This window comes from Crassostrea angulata, chromosome 2, assembly GCF_025612915.1.
Source record: "Crassostrea angulata isolate pt1a10 chromosome 2, ASM2561291v2, whole genome shotgun sequence".
Lineage (NCBI taxonomy): Eukaryota > Metazoa > Mollusca > Bivalvia > Ostreida > Ostreidae > Magallana > Magallana angulata.
The window spans coordinates 23,449,623-23,464,822 of NC_069112.1; the positions used below are offsets into that span (position 1 = coordinate 23,449,623).

A 15,200-nucleotide genomic window follows, 5' to 3' on the forward strand; every position below is an offset into this window, starting at 1 on the left:
TTCATTTCTTTCACAAAATACTAATCTGCCAATATATCGTTTTGGAAATTTAAATTACAGCAATCCCCAATATATATCACAAACAAAGCGTAAACAGACGGACGACACTGCTGCAGCAGTTCAGACAGTTTACTAGAACTGTAGTCTAGACACTTGAGCAACCTTTATTTTTTAATTGTCTGCTTTTCAAGAAGTATAGATGGCAGAGGCGAGGTGTGCCGTTCATGAGCCCTCAGTGCCACACGCATCGGAAGAGGAATATCAGAGGAATATTTACAATGAATGGCGAAGGTCGCTCGTCCGAAGGTTCTACCGAACAAGGTAAAAAGTTTATGGGTTTTGATAAAACTATTGCTTTTGGTCTGCGATCGATATTCCCAAGATGCTCCGTGTCTGCTATTGTGTAAGTTGCAGAGACATTCCTTTAAAATGCAAACGGTATCATTTTAAAAAATTCTCTTCGCTTAATTTTTTGGCCAGCATGTTTTAATAATTTCAGATTGTATATATAAACAGTTTAACAGGTTAGGAGCAATCTCCCAAATGGGATATAATAGCCCGTTAGGGATATAATAGCCCAAATGGGATATAAATTCAAAGTGTAAAAAATAAAAACAATTCATTTTGAATTTTTTTTTATGTAAATCGGCATTAGGATGGATGAATTGTAACAACTTTTGGTAAACAACTTTTTCTGTAACCATACTATAATGTAGATTGATCCCTCAGTATATCCAGAACTTCTTGGGGATTAATCTTACAAACTTTAGACATATAGAAAATCTTCTCAACCAAAACTTGTTACATTAATGCAGATTTAATGTATAAAAAATTTCAAATTCAAAATTTTTTATTTTTTGCACTTTAAATTTATATCCTATTCGGCACATATCAATCTGAAGTTTAGGTTTAGTCAATTTGAATTTATAGTCTAGATACACAGTATATGTGAATTTAATTTCAAATTGAATTGAATTATACAGTTGATCATTTAAAATGGCAGCCTTGTAATACAACTACATAATTAGATTTATTGTAAGCAATGTACCGGTAATAATAAAGTAAGACCAGATTGATTGCTGGCACCAGCATTTGGTATAGCATCTCATGGATTCTCCCGGATGTAAAAACTTAAATACAAGAAGTCTAATTAAGAGTTTATTTTTAAAATGAAATTATTTCACGGAATTAAACAAGGAAGGAAAAGCATTTCAATCTGATTAAAACATGAATTTTTTTTTTATAAATGACTGTGAATTGAGAGATTGACCGTAATTCTTTTTATACACATGATACATGTTGTAAGGAAGTTTTGATTCTTGAGATATATGTACGATTAATGTATACAACATCAGGTAAAGTGAACTTTAAAACTCAGTGAATTCCAATTCCATATTAGACATGTTAGATGAAATATGATATTATAAAGATAATACACATCAATATAAATTGTTATATGTATGATATATTATTTGTTTAAATTAAATTTTCAATGTAATCATAATTACATATGCATAGTAAAGACTTTAAGACAGTATAAATATAATTATTTTATGTTAAAAGAAAATACTAGATATAAGCTTATTTCATAGCTCAGGAATGGGATTTTAATGAATCATTAATAAATATTATAAATAAAAAAAAAAAAATATATATATATATATATATATATATATATATATATATATAATATGAAAATATAAAAAATATGTTATGTATTAAGAATTAAATCAGGAGCTAATGTACCTAAAATTAGAATATTCTGTAGTACTTCATGTCTTTTTCAAATATTGATGTGGGTGAATTGAATTCAGATTTATCTTAGTAATACATGTATAGCTTAGGCAATTTCACTTCAGATATTTATTATCTCTGTATACATGTACACAGTGTATACAAAGTGCTGTCAGGTTGTCCTTCTTGACTGCAGGTTGATAAATGTGTTGTTAATATCAAAGTCTATGTGTACTGCATGTTAAGCTAGATTAATGAATGATCTACTTATTGCATTGCAGGGGTATATATTATTGATACCATTTGTTAGTACTTGTTGTACAGAACTACTGTCCATCAGTATTATCAAAATTGAAGTCGGTCACATATAAGTCACTGTTGGTCAGCAATATACATAGGTCATAGACCATAGTACTAGTTGATGTACTGTCATACTATATTACATGTATGTGTACTATTAATATCTGATGAATGAAATAAACCAGTATATAAAACATATGTGTAACAGTAATATCAATTTATTTATTTGTAATTAAGATATAAATCATTTATATGAACTGTAGGTTGTTGAACCTTGTTGACTTAAATAATTCAAAAACCAAAAAAAAACTATATTTAGATTGGACTTTGTGCTTTGTTAATTATACACTCAGACAGATGTCAGTAATGAATGTCTAACAATGAATGAGAATTTGTTATAAATTAGTAATTTAAGAAAACATTAAAGTAAATGTACTAAGGATTTTAAAGATTAATACATGTATTACTTTAATTTTCATTAAATAAATGGAGAATGTATGTGTGGGAGGGAGAGAGAGAGAGAGAGAGAGAGAGAGAGAGAGAGAGAGAGAGAGAGAGAGAGAGAGAGAGAGAGAGAGAATTTAATGGTCATGCAGACAGTCTTTCAATACACACTGTCTTGAATTACAACAAAAAAAAAACCCAGAATGAATTAGTTGTTACTATGATCAATATTTTGAAGATCATCCCCTCCTCCCTCAGTCAAACAACCCCCCCCCCCCCCCCCCCCACACACCTTCAATTGGCATCCCTCTGATGTCATTGATCGGTATAGCTGTGTCAAATTGTTCTATAATAATTATAATATTAGTTTGTATAGAGGATCAAAGTCCGTTGTTCATCATCTCTGTAAAGTGTTACAATATTACCCTCATAACTTTAAGTATATATATATATATATAATTATCGAGTGTGACTTATTTAATATTATAAGTACATTCAGAAGTAGTTATGGGTCCAACGTCCACAATATCAATTAATTATACTGTATGATTCACTGTTTTAATGACTATCAAAACATCCTTATAGAGTTCATTCATCATAACTCATAACTGCATATTTGCTATATTGATAAGAACACTTGGACAATTTTTAGATTACTTGCAGTCTGTATTACGGTAGTCATGTGAGCAATTAGAATAAAAGAAAACAATTAACACAGCACTTGGTTTTTTTTGGTTATTATTTGATTCCTCCCTCCTTCCCCTCCCATTTTTGAAATGGAGGAATAAAATTTATTTTAAATTGCTCTTTATGAATAATGTTGTTGTTTTTTTAGGGATTGAAAAAAAAAATTATGGGGGTGTGGGGGTGATTTCTTATACAAAGGTTATCTGATGATGAGTTTTCATCAGATATTCCAGGAATGTTCTATACTTGTTTCATTTGTACCAAAAAAGCTCTAGCTATTGTTATAAAAGGACTGGGATTAATACTTTTTTACAATATTGTCCGATATATTGTCTTTCAAGTTGTACTACAACGCTGTGACAGTAACTTTATTTTGATTGTTAATAAACATAGGCTACAACATATAGCATGCATCAGGTGTTAATATTATTAAAATTGTTATTAATAATGTTAAATAAATGTTAGTTCAAGATATCAAAGTAACACTATATAGTATATTCCATTTGATTGTTAGTTGTTAAACAGTGATTGAGACTTTATGCCAACTTCAGCATGTCAAATGTTGATACCAATATATTTAAATTTGACATATATCCATATTGTTTTATTTCTTAGATATTTGAGATATCAGTGTTTTAGATATCAATATTTGAGATATCAATGTTTCTACAGAGATATCAGTGTTTTAGATATCAATGTTTGAGACATCAATATTTGAGATATCAGTGTTTTCCACTGCAATATCAATGTTTTGAATTTCAATGTTTGAGACATCAGTATTTGAGATATCAATGTTTGTCACTGAGATATCAGTATTTGAGATATATTAAATAAATGTTTGAGCTATCTAAATTCAGCTGTATCTTGATTGTTTTTTTCCAGGAACCTGCTGTACAATGGAATGTGGCCGACCTCCATCTGGAACCTGGCAGCCATGGTGGTCATCCTGACCATAACCATGGTAACAGACACCCAGCTGATGAAGCCAGTCAACGAGAGGCTGTGGAAGGTCCAGCACATGTTGTACATCCCTAAAGGTGTGTAATAACTACTCGATAAATCGTACATCACTTTGTTTTTGTACTTACCCAAAAGGTACCCAACGTTTCCCTTACACATATATATACGACTGTCATGTAATTATATATCTCACTTCAAAAACGAAACCACAATCATCATGTTGTATTATAGCAAATATACCCCAAGAGGACCTTAACTTCTTATAATTAGCACACTGATTACATTAATTTTATCAATGTAAAGACACCTCAGTGTTGTGTGGCATATTTACCCAAACTGGAATTAACTTAATTTAATGATTGCAATTTTACAGAAAACTGAATTTTAGTATTCTTTTAAATCTGATATTGTCTGCATGCTAAAGAAACGGGTCCATATAAACTTTGCCATTCCTGTTGCATTCTGCATTCAAAAAAAGATGCTGTTGATCGATAGCTATATTTCAAGTATAGTTATGCTTTAATTATCACAAACTCCTCTCTTTCATAAAGGGCTTCCCCTGGTGGTGAATGCAGTCATCACTTCCTGTGTGGTGGGATTTTGGTTCTTCCTCATCAAGATCTATGTCCGTCGGTATCTACTGCGGGGCCTCCTGTCTTACAGGGGGTGGATGTGTAAGTGGAATAGATTATTCTGTTCATAGATTAAACTTGTTCAAATTGTAATACATGTACCTGTTGTTGTTGGTAGAGGAAAATATTAAGATGTTTTTGTAATATGAACATATCATTGGGTGAATTCTGGTGTTCAAAGTGGTGCCAAGCTTATTAAACTTGGTCAAACCATTAAAAAATTTTTATTTCATATTGGAATTAAATTGAATAGATAAAGGCACGCTTACGATGGTGTTCTGCTTATTATTGTTGTTGCATATGGGTAATTTGAGCTTCTTCTATGTATAATCACGATAATGAACGGGAAAAACATGAAAAGTCTGCTATTAAAGATAAGAAATGAGCCAGGCAAAATACCTTTTGGTCATAATTGACTTTTGTATTATAAGTTATGTTTTATTTCATGTAGATGAACAGCCCAAAACCCAGTCTTTCAGCACGCTGATATGGGGAATCCTAGTCAAGCTAATCAGTGGGTATAGCCCCAAGCTCTACAGCTGTCAATCATCCCTAGCTCGCATGCCAGTCCCCGCCCTCAGAGATACGCTGTCCAAGCTCCTCGATTCGCTGGAGCCTCTCTATGGCGAGGACATTGGAAAGTGGAACAAGCTCAAGCAAGATGCAGCTGACTTTGAGAGAGGTTATGGCCCCAAGTTACAGCGGATACTTGTGCTGAAGTCATGGTGGTGCAACAATTACGTAACTGATTGGTGGTAAGTAGTTGTGGTATAACAATTACGTAACTGATTGGTGGTAAGTAGTGGTGGTATAACAATTATGTAACTGATTGGTGGTAAGTCATGGTGGTGTAACAATTACGTAACTGATTGGTGGTAAGTAGTGGTGGTGCGACAAGTTAGTTGGTAGGTGTTGTATTGCAATATGCTATGGATTTGAAGTTACTAGGTTTTTTTGCTTTACTTATAGGTATTAAAACACTTTTATATCAGATTGATGTTTAAATGCTCCATTGAAATAATTTAAGGAAGGAATTTCAGCTGTTTGGTAGATGTTGTAATGGAGTAATTATTACATTTAACTGATTTGTAAATAGTACTTAATAAGTTATTTTGTAGAGGAGAATATGTGAATTTATCTTGTTGCATCCTTTTATTAGACATGCATGTGTTGTGTCTATTGGGAGAAGTATGTGTATTTATCCAGTATATTAGACATGTCTGTTTTTATGTCTTTAAGGAGAGGTATGTGTATTTATCCAGTACAATAGACATGTCTGTTTTGTGTCTGTAGATTTATCCAATGATAGACATGTCTGATATGTTTGTAGGGAGAAGTATGTGTATTTATCCAGTATATTAGACATGTCTGATATGTTTGTAGGGAGAAGTATGTGTATTTATCCAGTCGTGGTCCTCTTCCAATCAACAGTAACTACTACATACTTGACCAAGAACACTGGACCCCATCTCCCATACAGACAGCTCGGTAAGGGGGTCTCAAATGTCTGTCTCATGTTTAAACCTGAGTTGTAAAATAAATTTGATTTATTGACAATAGAAGACAACTTTGAAAAGTTCTCACATGAATTACCATCATGTAATCCTCATGGGAATATTACCATGTATTCCTTATGTAAATTACCATTTAATCTTCATTAGCATGTAATCTTGAATTACTGGTACAATCTTACTCTCATTTAATTTACCATGATGTGATTTACCATTTTATATTTATTTTAATGACCAACATGCTATTTTCATGTGAAGTATTATGTAATCCATCCTCATTTGAATAAGTATGTTATCCTCATACAATTACCAGTAAGACCATCATCAAAGACCTTCTGTGTACCTCACATCTCTCAACAGAAGCAAAACATTGCTTAAGAAGCATGTCAATGTGTAAGAATTTGTTGTAGAATCTCCAGCACAGTGTACAACCTGCTGAAGTTCAAACAGCTGAGGGACCGGGAGACTCTGAAGCCTCTCCTGATCAGGAACACCATCCCTGTGTGTATGGCTCAGTATGAGAAGATGTTCTCTACCACCAGGTAAACATAAAGGGATTATATCTCAATGTGTACAACAGATGGGGGGTCTTATAAAGTCTTTATGTTAAACCTACACCCTGTGTGTATGGCTCAGTATGAGAAGATGTTCTCTACCACCAGGTAAACATAAAGGGATTATATCTCAATGTGTACAACAGATGGGGGGTCTTATAAAGTCTTTATGTTAAACCTACACCCTGTGTGTATGGCTCAGTATGAGAAGATATTCTCTACCACCAGATGTGTTAACAAACAGAGGGGTTCTCATAACTGTATACAGTTGAGGGGCTAATACTGTGGAATCATTAGAATTTGTGATGGCTCAATTTTCGTGGTATTCATGGATAACCCTTACCCACAAATTTACATCCTCAACGAAAACAAATTATAAAAGAACAAGTTTTCCAACTGAAAACTGACGCATCAATTAAATTACACCTCAAGAATAAGCAAAACTCCAACAATCCATGAAAATTGACCCCTCAAAATTAAATGATTCAACAGTATATCTGTAAACGATAGAGGGGTCTTATAAAGAATGTATGTATTACCCATATCACTGTGTGTATGGCTCAGTACAGAGTGAATGTTCTCCACCACAAGGTATCATACATCTTACATACAGACTGCTAGTTTAACTTCAATGTACACTGGTTTAAAATTTCAAATTTCCTTTTTTCCCCACAGAATTCCAGGTGAAGAATGTGATACCTTGTTGACCCATAATTCCACTGTATCCAAGGTAACTGGTAATAATGACCTTATTTGGGAAACAATAGTGATTCTGCTAATTGGTCTAAAATTCACTTTTTTTGTCCGGGACCTCCACATTTTATACAGAGTTCAATATTTGTTACACATTTTTAGTTTGTTAGAAACTGCACCAAAATGCTACAACTCAAGACAATAATCTCTTTTCAACCAAATTTTATGCTGTGTACAGCATGTTATATATAAATATGGGCATACTTTGTTTCAGCACATTGCTGTGTTCAGGAAGGGAGTTTTGTACAGGTGTGAAATGTATGACAAAAACGGCCGCCTTCTGACTCCAACTCTGATCCAGAAACAACTGGACTGGATCATTAATGATGCAGACAAACATGCTGGTATAGCAGACACTATTTTCAATAACCTTAAATTTTGTTAAGTCCTTTGCCTTGTAAACTAGGGGAAAACAATTTGCTTCTACTATAATAATAATATTTTTATTTCCAATTTTGGACCCAGAGGGCATACAAGATTACAATTACCGGTACAAGAGAGAAATTTTAATATTGACTTGTAAACTAGGGGAAAACAATCTGCTTATTTTGTACTGCTTATAGCAAAGTAACTGTAGACAGTTTGAATTTACCTTAATAATATTGATTTGACTGTACTTTGGAACCTTAATCTGATATACATTCTGGACTCCTTATCAAAAGCAAGGAATTAATTTCTGCGTAAAATGTGATTTTTAAAATCTCGCTTCTATTTTTCAGACATATGAAAACCACATGAAACTATGATAAAAATTCAGCATTCGCGATTTTATGTTCTCGCGATTTGATGGAAAACGAACAAATCGCTGAATTAAGTATTCGCTTAAAATAAGGAATCTACAGTACCATTGAATTTGCTTTATTTTAATAATTACAGACTCCTACTCCAGAGAAGAGAAGACAGTACCCAGCCTGACAGGACAGGAGAGAGCCAAGTGGTGTAAGATCAGGGACAGGCACTTCAGTGAGGGGGTCAACAGGGAGACCATGGACATGATAGAGAAGGCCATGTTCTGTGTAAGTCAGTGAGGGGGTCAACAGGGACACCATGGACATGATAGAGAAGGCCATGTTCTGTGTAAGTCTGTGAGGGGGTCAACAGGGACACCATGGACATGATAGAGAAAGCCATGTTCTGTGTAAGTCTGTGAGGGGGTCAACAGGGACACCATGGACATGATAGAGAAGGCCATGTTCTGTGTAAGTCAGTGAGGGGGTCAACAGGGACACCATGGACATGATAGAGAAGGCCATGTTCTGTGTAAGTCAGTGAGGGGGTCAACAGGGACACCATGGACATGATAGAGAAGGCCATGTTCTGTGTAAGTCAGTGAGGGGGTCAACAGGGACACCATGGACATGATAGAGAAGGCCATGTTCTGTGTAAGTCAGGGAGATGGTGTTAGATCAGGGACAGGCACTTCAGTGAGGGGGTCAACAGGGAGACCATGGACATGATAGAGAAGGCCATGTTCTGTGTAAGTCAGGGAGATGGTGTAAGATCAGGGACAGGCACTTCAGTGAGGGGGTCAACAGGGACACCATGGACATGATAGAGAAGGCCATGTTCTGTGTAAGTCAGGGATCAGTGAGGGGGTCAACAGGGAGACCATGGACATGATAGAGAAGGCCATGTTCTGTGTAAGTCAGTGAGGGGGTCAACAGGGAGACCATGGACATGATAGAGAAGGCCATGTTCTGTGTAAGTCAGGGAGGGGGTCAACAGGGAGACCATGGACATGATAGAGAAGGCCATGTTCTGTGTAAGTCAGGGAGGGGGTCAACAGGGAGACCATGGACATGATAGAGAAGGCCATGTTCTGTGTAAGTCAGGGAGATGGTGTAAGATCAGGGACAGGCACTTCAGTGAGGGGGTCAACAGGGAGACCATGGACATGATAGAGAAGGCCATGTTCTGTGTAAGTCAGGGAGATGGTGTAAGATCAGGGACAGGCACTTCAGTGAGGGGGTCAACAGGGACACCATGGACATGATAGAGAAGGCCATGTTCTGTGTAAGTCAGGGAGGGGGTCAACAGGGAGACCATGGACATGATAGAGAAGGCCATGTTCTGTGTAAGTCAGGGAGGGGGTCAACAGGGAGACCATGGACATGATAGAGAAGGCCATGTTCTGTGTAAGTCAGGGAGATGGTGTAAGATCAGGGACAGGCACTTCAGTGAGGGGGTCAACAGGGACACCATGGACATGATAGAGAAGGCCATGTTCTGTGTAAGTCAGGGAGATGGTGTAAGATCAGGGACAGGCACTTCAGTGAGGGGGTCAACAGGGACACCATGGACATGATAGAGAAGGCCATGTTCTGTGTAAGTCAGGGAGATGGTGTAAGATCAGGGACAGGCACTTCAGTGAGGGGGTCAACAGGGAGACCATGGACATGATAGAGAAGGCCATGTTCTGTGTAAGTCAGGGAGATGGTGTAAGATCAGGGACAGGCACTTCAGTGAGGGGGTCAACAGGGAGACCATGGACATGATAGAGAAGGCCATGTTCTGTGTAAGTCAGGGAGATGGTGTAAGATCAGGGACAGGCACTTCAGTGAGGGGGTCAACAGGGAGACCATGGACATGATAGAGAAGGCCATGTTCTGTGTAAGTCAAGGAGATGGTGTAAGATCAGGGACAGGCACTTCAGTGAGGGGGTCAACAGGGACACCATGGACATGATAGAGAAGGCCATGTTCTGTGTAAGTCAGGGAGATGGTGTAAGATCAGGGACAGGCACTTCAGTGAGGGGGTCAACAGGGACACCATGGACATGATAGAGAAAGCCATGTTCTGTGTAAGTCAGGGAGATGGACAGGGGTGGTGTCGTGTTACCTGTAAAGATGAGAGAGAGAGAGAGAGAGAGAGAGAGAGAGAGAGAGAGAGAGAGAGAGAGAGAGAGAGAGAGAGGTGAGTGTTTATATAGACAGACAGTCAGAATGAAAGACCACATATGGCATAGACAGAGGTGCTCTTTGTACTAGTTAGTTTAAAGAGAGAGATAAATAGAGAGCAAAAACAGAAATGAAGCAGAGCACAATTGAGGAGAGATAGAAAAAATAAAGAGAGGAAAGTCATTGGTGAAGGCCAAAGATTGTCTTATGAGTTTAAAAAAAAAGAGATATTTTTAGTGTGAAAAACAATAAAAACTTAATCATTTGTAAATTGATGCTTTTTATTTTAGTTGACCTTGGAGACAGAGATATATGAGACAATGTCAGAAAGAGGGCAGTACCTTCTGTGTAAGAATGACGGCAAGCTATGGTATGACAAGTGTTTTAATCTGGTCTCATTCCCGGATGGAAGGATGGGCTGTAACAGTGAACACAGTTATGCCGACGCCCCCATCATCGCTCACCTGTTAGAGTACAACTATACTGCAGAGTAAGTCATCTCTTTGAGATTCTCTCTTTCTATCTTTCATTCTCTCATTCTTTCACTCTCATTCTCTCTCACTCTCTCTCTCTCTCTCTCTCTCTCTCTCTCTCTCTCTCTCTCTCTCTCTCTCTCTCTCTTGTAGTAGTAGTAGTAGTAGTAGTAAAGAATTTGAGAGAAAAATGGAAAATTACAAAAGAAGATTATCTAGAGCCTAGAACTAGAAGACTCTAAAAAAATTATGCTATCGGATGTTGATGGAGCATATTACCATATTATTATGTTTGTTTATCAGTTTTAAGAAATGAGTACTGTCTTACAGAGCCCTTGGCCATTGTGGGTTCCAGAAGGATGGGTCCCTGACCCCTGACCCCGAGGACTCTCAGTACATCCTGTCCTTGCCCACCAGACATATATGGGAGATAACTCCGGACCTGCGAACAGCCATAGTGGAAGCTGGAAAGTTCTGTCAAATGGTGAGTTAATCCTAACAGTTTTCTGTTTACTTAGAGAGATGAGCTAATTTGATATACACTAGGATTTATGTCCAGTTTAACTATTGGAAATCAGATAAGACAAGTAGAAATGTCAAATTATTATTGGAATATTTTGAGAATATTGTACAAGGTCCCTTTTTTGTTATTTTTAGAATGCTGATGACCTTGACCTTTGTCTAAGGGAGTTGACTGTTTATGGAAAAGGGTTTATGAAATCCTGTAAAGTAGGTTTTATCCATCTATGGAGAAGAATATAAAAATAATATCTTGAATCTAAAATTAAAATACGTGTACTAATAACTGCATTATATGTGTATTCATTTCATGATTTGTTTGTCATTTATCTCTCTCTCTTGTTACTCTTATAATTTTGACCTGTCAATTTTTCCTAGGTCAGTCCAGATGCCTTTATACAGATGGCGCTCCAAGTGACCTACTTTAAGAATGCTGGCAAGTTTGCGCTCACCTATGAGTCGTCAATGACTCGCCTCTATCTCCAGGGCAGGACCGAGACAGTGAGATCTCTCAGTAGCGACTCAGTGGCATTTGTCAAGTGAGATATCAGTCTATTGTTTCTTTTTCAGTTGTTTACTGAGTACGTAATTGTAATATAAAACATGTATACATCTAAGTAATAAGAAAAAAAAATTGACTCCTATTAAATGGAGTTCATATCATGCTTATGTAAAACTATTGGCAATGATGATGTTTTATGCAGCAAATACAATTTTTATTTACAAATCTGACAAACCTATTCAATTTAATGCCCCTGAAAAGATTCGTACAAGCTCCAACTTGAAATGAAGTGAATTCATGTTTTTCATTCAATTGTGACATTTGAGTGATATTTTTAACAGGGCATTTTTGGACAAGTCTGTACCGAAGGCAACCACGATCAACCTTTTACGCCGCGCCTGTAACCGACATCAGGACGCATACCGCGACGCCATGAGTGGGCAGGGCATTGATAGACACCTGTTTGCTTTGTATGTCATCAGCAAAGGGATGGGATATGTATGTATCTGTATCTGATGTTTTTCAATAATTTGATTTTGTTAATATTTAACACATTATTCAAATGATTCATTGTGAGCGTACACGTAACTGTGTTGTGAATAATGTGTACACCATGAATTGAACTTGTTTTAATGTGAGGATTTTGTATTGGTCAAACAAAACATATATAAAACCTTTTTGGAATTTTTATGTTGATGAGAATTAGATGATTTATCCATACTGTGGAATCGTTTGATTTCGTGGGGGCCAATTTTGTTGATATTTTGCCTATTTGTGGGATGTTATTTCGTGGATTCATGGATTTTCAGTTAGTAAAAAAACTACCTCTTTCAAAATTCGGTTTCGTGGAGGATGTAAATTTGTTGGAGAGTGTTACCAATGAATACCACGAAAAGTAAGCCACCACGAATTCTAATGATTCCACAGTAGATCAACGTCTAAAAGAATATTCACACTGTTAGCTGAAAATGCATGACTCATAAATTGAATGGCAAGGATACAGTGAAACTTTAAAATCAAATCATATATTGAATATTTGCTGTTGACAGGATTGTGAGTTTCTGAAAGAAGCCCTGACAATTCCCTGGACTCTCTCCACCAGCCAGCAACCTCAGCAACAGATAGCAACTTCTCCTGACTGCAACCTGCCCCAGTACAGGCATGCTGTAAGTCATGGTTGCATACAAGCAACATGTCTCTGTCTGAATGTCATGTTCTTAGCAACAAACATGTTGCATCATCATTGCTGTAAGTCATGGTTGCTTGTCTAGGTCTGAATGTCATGTTCTTAGCAACAAATGTGTTGCATCATCATTGCTGTAAGTCATGGTTGCATACAAGCAACATATCTCTGTCTGAATGTCATGTTCTTAGCAACAAACATGTTGCATTATCATATCAGGAACAAATGTATATTATGGGCTCATCAATTGATATGATTGCATGGAAGTTCTGAACATTAAATACATGTGCCTGCAGGTTTTCATGATCTGTAAAAGCTGCAAAGTACATGTACTACATTCATGTAGTTACTAATGCAATGTCATATACATGTAAGTCAATTCAGTAACAAATTAATGTGAATTATAATCATGTACATACTGAATGAAAATATCATGGTTTTGTTTCATTTTTTGGGGCAAGGGGAAGGGGCTTTGTTCATTTACTTATCACCACTTTATATAATAGCTAATTTGTACACAGACCTTTTTTTTCTATTTTAGCTCTGCCCAGGGGGTGGTTTTGGCCCAGTGTCTGACGACGGCTATGGGGTGTCTTACATGATTCCTGGGGATCACAAGGTATTCTTCCATGTGTCCTCCAAGAGATCCACCCCGGGAACAGACTCGGTCAAATTCATGGACCAGCTGTTCGAGACGTTTGTAGAACTGAAGGAGTTGTTCAGCAAAGATTGATGCCAAGGGAATCTTAGGATATATATAACTGAAAGATAGTTAGGAAGTTATTGGACAATTTTGTCAGTGGTTGGTGATATCAATACTTGTATGAATGTGTTTGTTTTACTGAAGGACTTGACCCCCAATTTTTTTTTTTTTTTTTAGATGCATACATGTACGTGTATGTGAATACTTACAATGCTCATGATAAAAAAAAATCTTTTGACAGGTTAACAGTCAACAGATTGGATATTCTTGATATCAATATCTTGAAATATTTGATATCAGACTTACAAAGTTTATGTATTCATTACTGAAAATGTTTCACTTTTATTTCTTAGATACACAAATCAATCTTTTTAGTTGGTTGATATCAAGACATATCGTATGTATATACAGTATTTGTTAAATTGGTTTCTGAAGAATTTGACCAGTACCATCTCCTTCAAGTACATGTAATATGTGTTTACACTTACAATGCTCATGGAATGAATGTGTCTTTTTTACATGTATATATTCAATGCACTATAAATGAATTTTGTTTTCTTTAGTCATCCGAGAACCGATTTGTTGGAAGGAAAAAAATAGGGCAGAACTAAAACATTCAATTTTTCATTTCATCTTCCAATTCATATTTTAATCATTTCAACTTTTTAAGATTTGTATGTTACTTTTTAGTCAGGAAACATTATTATTTTATTGTTTTGTATCTTAAACTAATTATGAATCAGAAACAAAATAACTTTCATTGTAATTTTAACAAACTGATGAAAAAATCCCAGAATTAAAAAAGATCAGAGCTTCTTGTAGTACTTTGTGCATGTACATGTATTTTCTCTCTCCTTTTTTAGCTCACCTGAGCTGAAAGCTCAAGTGAGCTATTCTGATCACATTTTGTCTGTCGTCCGTCTGTCCGTCTGTCCGTCCGTCTGTCCGTCCGTCCGTCCGTCTGTCCGTAAACTTTTCACATTTTCAACATCTTCTCAAGAACTACTAGGCCAATTTCAACCAAACTTTGCACAAATCATCCTTAGGCAAACGGGATTTAAAGTTGTGAACATTAAGGGTCACACCCGTTTTCAAAGGGAGATAATTAGAAATTAATGAAAAATTTCGAGAAATTTTCAAAAATCTTCTTCTCAAGAACCAGAAAGCCAGGAAAGCTGAAACTTGTGTGGAAGCATCCTCAGGTAGTGTAGATTCAAAGTTGTGAAAATCATGACCCCCGGGGGTAGGGTGGGGCCACAATGGGGGGACGAAGTTTTACATAGGAATATATAGAGTAAATCTTTAAAAATCTTCTTCTCAGAAACTAATCAGCCAGGAAAGCTGAAAC

At 36.3% G+C, this 15,200-nt stretch overlaps 1 protein-coding gene across 3 annotated transcripts; it reads left to right on the forward strand.

Moving 5' to 3' along the window:
* Nucleotides 1–83: 83 nt before the first annotated feature.
* On the forward strand, nt 84–14,707 carry LOC128173735 (carnitine O-palmitoyltransferase 1, liver isoform-like). 3 transcript variants are annotated; one of them, XM_052839392.1, is made up of 17 exons: nt 84–321; nt 4,048–4,202; nt 4,677–4,799; nt 5,209–5,512; nt 6,141–6,245; nt 6,679–6,810; nt 7,498–7,552; nt 7,790–7,919; nt 8,452–8,509; nt 9,066–9,147; nt 10,763–10,962; nt 11,276–11,429; nt 11,603–11,674; nt 11,843–12,003; nt 12,308–12,464; nt 13,016–13,132; nt 13,691–14,707. In XM_052839392.1, the coding sequence occupies exons 1-17, from the start codon at nt 200–202 to the stop codon at nt 13,880–13,882; spliced, it is 2,319 nt and encodes a 772-aa protein (XP_052695352.1). In that variant the 5' UTR covers nt 84–199; the 3' UTR covers nt 13,883–14,707. The 3 variants fall into 3 exon arrangements, with proteins under 3 accessions (XP_052695352.1, XP_052695351.1, XP_052695350.1); XM_052839391.1 differs by lacking the exon at nt 9,066–9,147 and adding an exon at nt 10,199–10,280; XM_052839390.1 differs by lacking the exon at nt 9,066–9,147 and having other exon boundaries at nt 8,452–8,591.
* Nucleotides 14,708–15,200: the final 493 nt, after the last annotated feature.